The sequence below is a fragment of the Calonectris borealis genome, chromosome 14 (genome assembly GCF_964195595.1).
Source record: "Calonectris borealis chromosome 14, bCalBor7.hap1.2, whole genome shotgun sequence".
Taxonomy (NCBI): Eukaryota; Metazoa; Chordata; class Aves; order Procellariiformes; family Procellariidae; genus Calonectris; species Calonectris borealis.
Window position 1 is genome coordinate 1524960 of NC_134325.1, and position 8807 is coordinate 1533766.

An 8807-nucleotide genomic window follows, 5' to 3' on the forward strand; every position below is an offset into this window, starting at 1 on the left:
CGGTAACTCCCGTAATCCCACAGTGAGACCCCGCCGCTGGGTTTCTGACTCCCGGCCTCCCCGGAACGGGACAAGCCGCCCGCTCCCTCCTGTGGAGAGCTGTTCCTCAGCGGAGGGGCCTGCGCCTCCCGCGAGGCCACGCTCACCCCGTCAAGGCAGGGCACGGCGGGTGGCGTCGCCCGGCCCGCGCGGATGCCACCGTTTGGGGATAAAAAACCCTGAAGACGGAAAATTAATTCCGCGGCCTTGTGCTAACGCAGCACCCCGCCGCCGGCCCCCTCACCACGCGCCTGACAGCGCGGCTCTGCGCATGCGCCGTCGTCCGCGCGGCGGCCGTTAGTGCGGCAGCAAAGCCCGCGGCTCCCCATTGGCCTGCCCGCTCCCCGCCGGCCTGGCCCAATGGCAGCGCGCGTTGTTGAGGGGTGACGGGAAGAAGGCGTTGCCGAGGCACCGCCTCTTCCCTTTCGCCGCCGGGCTGCCATCGCGAACGCACGTCCCAGGCCTGTCTCCCGCGCCGCCGCCTCCTCCCAAGTAAGCGCGCGGCGGTCCCTCCCCCCCCCTCCACCCCGCGGGAATGGTCGCTCCCGGCGCACCCGCTCCCGCCAGCGGGCCTTGGGCGAGACCACTTCGGGCGGGAGGGTGGGGGGAAATGGCGGCCATGTGCTCTCCCGGCCGGGGCCTGGGCCAGGGCCTGCGGACAGGCTTAGGCGAACGCCGCGGGGAGCCGGGGCGGGGATGCCGTCCGGGGGGGCGGACAGGTTCGGGAGGCCGCGGTGCCTTCCTCCGGGAGAGGTGTGCGGTGCCGGCAGTGTTAGGCCGGGCCGGCTGCTCGGCCTTCGGGCAGCAGCGCCCCGGGGCCTGGCGCGGGGCGGGAGCCGCTGCGGCTTTGCGGTGTTTAACGGGCTGCCTTGTGCGGGGCCCCGTGCTGGCAGGAGGCCGGTACGCGGCCTTGCGTGTCGTGGGTTTTCATTTAAACGCAGAGCAAAACAATTGTAGCCGGGAGGATGAGGTTTGCTTCCCCCAGTGAGGAGAAACTTCCTCCGAACAGTAGATCGTTAGCACTGAAGACCCAATTCTCTTGTTTTCCAGGATGCGTTACGTTGCAGCTTACCTTCTAGCGGTCCTTGGTGGCAACGAGTCTCCCACGTCAAAGGACTTGAAAAAGATCCTTGACAGCGTTGGCATCGAGACAGACGATGAACGCATGAACAAGGTGGCATTGCCTCTTAATTCCAGATGGTCGCGTCCCAGTCGGCATTGGAGCTGTTTCCTTGGCTTCAGTGTTTCTTTAGTTGCCTTGCTGTTGATCTAGTCTTGTTTTGTTCAGACGTTCGCTGATCATTACATGTGTAATTTCTAAAACACTGCTTAACCAATCAGAACTATTTTTACAACGTTTTTGTAGACGTCTGGCTTTCTTATTTAACACCTGTCCGTCGCAAAGATCTCTGTCAGTTGTTGCTGACTTCTGACTGCTCAATCTAATAATTTTCGATGGGATGGTGGCTACAGATAAGTATGTATTGAAAATAAGTTCTGTTCTGACATAATGTACAGTTTGCACTTAATTTTGGCTATTGGTCAGCATTGATTCAACGCTAACACATTTGAAGGCCTGATATTCAGTAATAAATTCTCATTTAGTGTACTGCAAAGAAGCATTTGTTCTTTCACCAAGAAATATAGGCAAGTTATAACATGGACATTAAAGGTATTCAATAATAATATGTAGGAAGATTTTGGAAATTAATGCTGAAATGGTTATGTTGAAAAACAGGCTTTTTAAGAAGAAAGTATCTTAAGTAGAATGTTTCTTGTGATATAATAGACTTTCAGCCTTTTGGACTTAAAAATAAATGGCCACCGAAAAAAAAAAAACCACAAAAAAATGGTCTTATCACCTGGCCCATACTTGTATGTGGAGTGTTTCCAGAGAGGTGGAGGAAAAAACAAGTTACTTTCCCAGCTGGAAACAGTGTTTTACCGTAGGCCCAACCAAACGATGGGCTGACTGAGCTGACAGCATCCTTCTTATGGTTTGGGATGTTGGTTTGAACTCGTGGTGCTCTTGTTTAAATGCTAGGTCTTTTGGCTTTGGCTTGTTTACGTTTGTTTAATACCTTCATAAATCAGCTGTTTTCTCTGATCCTCCAATATCCGGAAAGCTGCTCTGGAATTTGTTTTGGTCATGATTAATTAATCCTTTTCTATTTGCATTGGCTGTATCCTACGCCAGTGTAAATCTAGTGAAGTCTTAAAAACACCTTCCTTCTGGATGAAGCAAAGCCCCCAGGCATGGCATTTCACAGGTCGCACGCTCTGTCTAAGCAGGAGGCGCCTGTTGAAAAGCTCTTGGTTAAAGCCCTTTGGTGATTCTGCAGTGTTCAGCACTGGCTCCTGGTAGCAGGGACTCACCAGTAAGGTCTGTGGCATTCTCTTTTTTTTTTTTTTTTTTAAAGTGTCTGCTTGCTTTAGCAAATTCAGGTTTTCTGTTTTGCTTTCCTCGTCCCTGGTTATACAACAATGGTAGTAAAATTGAAGTTGGGACTCTCTGTTCCAGTGCGAGGATACAATAGCCAGCTTGGCTGTAACATCTGGTAACGCTAGGAACAGGACCCTGTGGTTTTTGGTCTAGGGCCCAGTGCTTCAGAGCTTCCCAGTGGGTGTTAAGCAAGATATGTTAACAGTCCCTCAGTGACTAACAGACCATTAGTGGGGTTTCCTAATTGGCTCCACGACATCTGTGTATCCTTCTTTCTGCAAGGTCCTTGGATTCATTATGAATTTATTGTAACAGATTGCATGAAAAAGCTTTCACAGAAAAGTATGAAAGACTTAGCTGAAGTTTTCATTTCAATGTCTTGTTCCTTCCACTGAGAAATAAGGAATGTTGGGGCAGTATAAGCAGCAGGATGGAGGCGTTGCACATGATGATTAATCAGTACTTGTTTAAATGTAGCTTATACTCATGCTGTTTTGAAACTATTAACATTCTAAACTTAATTTACACAGGTTATTAGTGAGCTGAATGGAAAAAACATCGAGGATGTCATTGCTCAGGGTAAGTACAGTCTCTTGAGTGTCACAGATAATTGCCTCTGCTAACTTAGAACCTGAGAGCGTGGAATTGCTGCCAACTCCCTGATTATTCATCAGTTTAGCTTCGCAGTTGAGGACTTCCATGCTGGATCTTGGCTGAAATGACTGAAATCCAAGTCCATTCTAATTCCCTGCAGGTCAGTGCCAGTACCTGCTGGGTTTCGCTTGTGGACCACATTAAACTGGAAAACTTAAACATGTATGAGCTTACTGGTAGTCTGCTCATGACGTAGTTTTCTGGACATGTTGATCGGAGAAAGAATTAGCTGTCCTTCGATTTCTCTGGAAGATTTTGCGTTTACCCACTTGCATGCACCAATTATGTAAAACAGGAAGAACAGACTGTTAAATGTAAATCAGTGTCAATTCACATTCAGGGTATAGTTACACCCTCTGTGATTAATACAAGCCTCTCCAGTACACATCTCTTCTAGAGCTGCCCAAGTCTGGCATTTGCTTTTCTCTACGATAGGACTCTCAATGCTGACTTCTGTAGAAGCTTGTGCTCTTACCAAAGTGGAACTTTTAACATTAATTGGCTGGGTCATAGGCCTGAAATAAAGCAGAGCTGAGGTAGTGCAAAGGTTTCTGATTAATTAATTTTATTTTTTTTTGCAAGTGCGTAGGCACAAGGTAACTTTTGGGCATATATTTGCTTAAAGGTTGCCAGGACTTTGCCTGGCCTTGCTGTTACGAGCAGTAACTGGACATTTCTATCTGTGTGGTCTGAAGACCTAAGAGAGCCGTTATGCATGTGCTTACAACACACTTATGCTATCTCTTTCTGTAATACTTCTTCTTTAAATAAATTGTTTCCTAGAACATACTGACATGCATATGAAACATGTTTGTTTACTTGGCTGGTTTATTAGAGCTTGAAGTAACAGGGAATTATTTAGAAACTGATTCCCAGAAATTGGAATACAGGCAAACGTACTGTGTACGTGACCTCTGAATGCCTTGGTATGTGAAAGGCAGATGCCAGAGAACTAGCTAGCTTTCCAAAGATGAGCATAAATCAGAAGTCAGTTTGCTAATCTCAAAGGAGATGCAATAGGGTTCATAGAGTGCTGGGGAATTTGTTTAAAATATTGTACTCTTTGCCATAAATACATCTTTCCCCCCACTCCCTTCTCTCCTGTAAGTGTGATTCAGTCATGCCCTCACAGTTCTCTGTACTGTTAAAAAAAAAAAAGGGGGGGGGGGGAGAGAATGGCGGGGGGAAGCCAGTGCTGCCTGTATGTTGTTTTTGAGGTATATTGAAATTGTCAATTTCTGGGCTATTATGCTGTATTCAGAGAACATACAGTTTTTCTGTATGTGTAAAATTGGATGTGTTTGCCACTATTTTTATATGACAGTTTTGGGGGAAAAAAAAAAAGGGGACTTTGTACAGAAGAAAACTTACTAATAATGTGCTGTCAGTGTTCTCAGGATAAGCCTTTGTGAATCTTAAACTCTTGAGATTTTTTCACAGAATAGTTTATACTTTCTTATCACGGGTGCAGTCTCTTGTTCCTTTCAGCTAATAGCGGCACGCTCAGTCCATGAGACATAGTATCTGTTTTTTCTGCACTCTCATTTCTCTTCCTTTTCACCTTACCTCTGTGCTTGCGATGAGCGTTTAAATACTTTCCCTTCTGTCCCACTCAGGCAATGGAAAACTTGCCAGCATGCCGGCTGGGGGAGCTGTGGCAGTCTCTGCTGGAGGGGGCTCTGCTGCTCCTGCTGCAGCTGCTGCCCCTGCTGCCGGTGAGTATGGGTGGAGAGGCATTGTTACAGGGCAGCTTCGTTTTTCTCTGTTAAAATCTTAACAGTTGAGTCCAAATTTCAAGGCTTTTACGCTTTGGCAGTTCACTATGTGATTGAGTTCACAGATTCACTGTGTTACTTTTCCTTTGGGCAATCAGAAGCATTTGCTCTTTATCCACCTTAAGATTGGTCTGGCTTAGAACTGAGAATCAGACAGACTTCACTGTGTAAAGCACATCCCTTCAATAGTAGTGTCTGTGTCCCCTTGGTGTTTATATTTGGCTGTTGAAAGGGAATGAGATGAATTATGGAGGCTGAAATGCCAATAGTGTGGAAGCTGAGAACACCAAAACATGTATCTTGAAAATCTGTGGTGCAAAAAACGTAAATACTAACCATTGGCTTGGTCTTTTTTTTCCTTCAGCTGAGGAGAAGAAAGAAGAGAAGAAGGAGGAATCTGAAGAATCTGATGATGACATGGGATTCGGCCTATTTGATTAATTATTTGTTATAGAGAAATTATTAAAATTCTTTGTTTTAAATGTTTTTTGAGTTCGTTATTATAACCATACAAGTGCTACTGCATTCAGACAGCTGTTCTTAAAATAGCTCTGACAAAGCTTTGGTTTTTATCTCTCTCTGAATCAGGTATGAGAATTTTATGACAAGCCATGGGACTCAACTCTCTTAAAGTACTTAGGAAATGGCTAAGCTTGTGTGAACCTGGATGCTTGTTTTGATACTCCTGTTTCTTAAACAGTATGTGGAAGCTGAATCTACCTGATGTTAACTTAAGTTCACCTTCTCCATGCTATTTTGCCATCCCAGTTACTCAGGGAAGAGTCCCATCTATTCAGCAATAAAAGGACTTTATTTTTCAGGATCTATTTAATCAATTCCAGAACATGTGAAACTGAATGGACAGCAGGTCTGAATTAGTCCAGAAACATTATCATTTCAGAGCTAGTTATAGTAATTAGTTTTTGTAAATGTCTAAAAGCACCGATTTCATTGCTGTGTCAGATTTCTGAGATCTAGGGACCAATAAAATGCTTGACTATGCTTGGATTTCATGTTACATCCGTATGCTTAACATAGAATCTGTAACGAAAAAAAAATGCTGCATCCTGCTCTTCGTGGGACATTGAGATAATGCAAAGGTGCTCTTCATACTGAATGGCTGTTCTGGGGGTAGCTGAACTATCAGGACATGAATCACCTTGATCTGAACAAAAAAACTACTTTATGAGGAGAATGGTATTTTGGGGGAACTAAAACTGATCTCTGGCATGCTCAGAAGAATGCATCAGCTTGGGAGGACAGTAAATTTTGCTTTTCTAAAGTGTCTTCTGCTAGGAGATGGTTCTGGCAGGCAACTTACCCTGACTTGTACAGTGGTCTTTGGCTGTCACTGTAAGTAGGTAGAGTACAAGTAGCACATGTGACGATCTTCCCATGCCAAGTCTCCACAGGTAGTGTCAAAAGGTGGTGTCCTGGAGCCGTCTATACTGTGAAGCTTTTCTAACATAGTTGTTCTGGGGAAAAAAAAAAGCATTAGCTGATACAGCTGTGTTGGTTATGAGTTACTGGACAAAGCATGGCACGTACTTCTGAGAGGAGAGATGGGTGAAATCCAAGTAGGAAAAACTGTTTTATCTCCCTGTGGTGTACTGAGAGAAAACGCCCATTACTTCACAGTAGCCAAGGGGGAGAGCAGTTGAAAGATCCTCAGACCTCAAAATGGCTGTGATTTAAGCAACTAACCCTGGCTGCTCTTCTGTGCCTGCTGCAAGAGAGAGTTACGGGGGGTAACGGTGCCAATACCTGTCATCTACTCTGTCTCTTAAGTCCTAGCACGGTGATCATTTTGGGAGTAACGAAAACTGCTTGTGTTCGCTCCAGTTCTCTGTCGGACTCGTAATGGCTGTGGTTTGGCACTGGAAGGGGTGCAGGTATACCTGTGTTTCTTTCCTTGCTGATTTCTCCATTTCAGATCGCTGAAAAAGAGTGGTTCTTGAGTGTGGTTTTACTGAGAGGTAATCCCCCCATACCCAGCAATATTGTTTTGCTTGGCTGCTGCAGAAGCAAAGTCAGTGTTTTCACAGGGAGGAACTGCCCTGTCACACCACTCAGCAGGGTTTTTCCATGCACAAGGGAATTTGTTTCAGTGGCACTGAGCTATTCCATGAGTTTTGCTGTGCCCAGGCCTGTGGGATGAGACTGAAACCTGTGGTGCCAGCTGCTGGCTACTGTGATGAGGGGAGAACTATAGCTATATCTAGACTAACTTCTTTCCTCCCCCTGTTTTTCTCTATCTTGTCCCTATGAACCCGTTAAACCTTGAGTTACGGACCTGTTCCTGTGCAGGCTGTCCTCTTACCACCTTTAAATGCCCTCCTGAAAGTGCATCATTTTGGTGAAAACTCCTGTAGCTCAATCTGCTTTGAGAAAGAGAAGGACATTTGGTAAACTGTTTAGAGAAGAAACTTTTTGGGGCAGCTCTCGGAGAAAGCACTGAAAATACAGCATTCGTTACACTGCCACAGGCAGCCAATGTATTTTACATAACCACCCTGTAGGTATTCCTTGTGAAGGTCAGGGGACAGGTCTACTCCAAGATTTCACGCACATTTTACAAGATTTACTAAAACCTCTGCACAGCGAACATTTCTTACGAATGCAAAATTGAAGCATTTTAAGCTTTCTTCCCCTGTACCTATTTACGAAACAGTTGTCGCCTGATGGCCGAGCAGTGATGTGCTTGGAAGTCTGTTCCAGACTTGTTTGGTGCTCTGGATGGAGTTCACCACTCTGTTCTGCTGACCTCAATGAGCTTCAGCTATGAAGGGGTTGAGATCCCTGCTCCTGCTCTGTGGACACTGTTCTGAATTTTCAAGTGTCACTGATGCCTTTTCAGACTTAGCAATAATTTCCAAAGGCAAGGGTAGCGGTGGGGTGTATGTGTTATATTCCATGATGCTCTCAGAGAAAACTAGTGCCTGCAAACACTTGGAGTGGTGGCCTAGTCTGTCCCCTTGCAGAATCAGTTTTAGCTAGAATAGATTTTTCCTGACTTCCTCATAAAGAAAGCCTCAAAGGCATTGAAGGGAAAGGAAAGGATAGCCTTGTACCTGGAGATTAGACTGGTAACTGATCATTACTAAATTGATGATAGGGGAGAGTGATTTAGTCATAGGCCTGACGTTGAAACATGCAAGCTTTCCTCACTGGGACACAAATGCTGCACCATCTCAAATCAGCTCTGACCAAAAATCATTCCTTACAAACACCATGGGGCAGGGAGATTGACATGACATCTTCACTACTTGGAAAGCAGGGAGAATGTCCTGGACGCTACCGGAAAGTAATAAGCAATGGCTCCCAGGGGCCACTGTCAAATCAACTGGTTTCACTCTTACTACTACGGCCCAATTTTGCAAGCTGCTACATGCAGGCAGCCCTGCTGAACTCAGTAGGTTTGATTTACGTAGGGCAGAGATAGCTGTAGTAGCTTTTCCTAGAAGGAAAATTCAGTCCCAAGAGAGCAGGACAAGCGGATTGCGCCGTTGCCTCAGGAGATGCTCCTATGAAGCAAGACCCAAGTGTTTGCCATGGAATTGTCCGATATATGCAAACATCAGGTAAGAAAAAGACATCAAAGTCAGGCTTTCCAGCAATGTTAACAGCACTCAGGTTGGGTTTCATGACCAGTGCCTCAGTCTTGCCGACTACAGGCAACAATACTAAAGCAACATGCTGAAGACAACAGTGTAACAGACTGCCTCTCAGCTTCCCTTTAAAATTAATTCCCATTGGCTGCCAACAAGCAAGGTCCTATCTGAAAAAACAAACAGAGATTGTCTGCTTGTATGTTATTATCTGATACGTACTAACTGCTCACCATTCATTAGACTAGAAAACAAATGCAACAAGGAGAGATTGCAAGAGCAGCTGCC

At 45.5% G+C, this 8807-nt stretch overlaps 1 protein-coding gene and 1 non-coding gene across 3 annotated transcripts; both read left to right on the plus strand.

Moving 5' to 3' along the window:
- Positions 1–421: 421 nt before the first annotated feature.
- On the plus strand, positions 422–5393 carry RPLP2 (ribosomal protein lateral stalk subunit P2). 2 transcript variants are annotated; one of them, XM_075162957.1, is made up of 5 exons: positions 423–531; positions 1090–1213; positions 3013–3061; positions 4753–4851; positions 5276–5393. In XM_075162957.1, the coding sequence occupies exons 2-5, from the start codon at positions 1091–1093 to the stop codon at positions 5350–5352; spliced, it is 348 nt and encodes a 115-aa protein (XP_075019058.1). In that variant the 5' UTR covers positions 423–531; position 1090; the 3' UTR covers positions 5353–5393. The 2 variants fall into 2 exon arrangements, with proteins under 2 accessions (XP_075019059.1, XP_075019058.1); XM_075162958.1 differs by lacking the exon at positions 4753–4851 and having other exon boundaries at positions 422–531.
- LOC142088475 (small nucleolar RNA SNORA52) lies at positions 3214–3346 on the plus strand. The gene has a single exon (XR_012675856.1). It is a non-coding gene; the product is annotated as a small nucleolar RNA SNORA52 (small nucleolar RNA).
- Positions 5394–8807: the final 3414 nt, after the last annotated feature.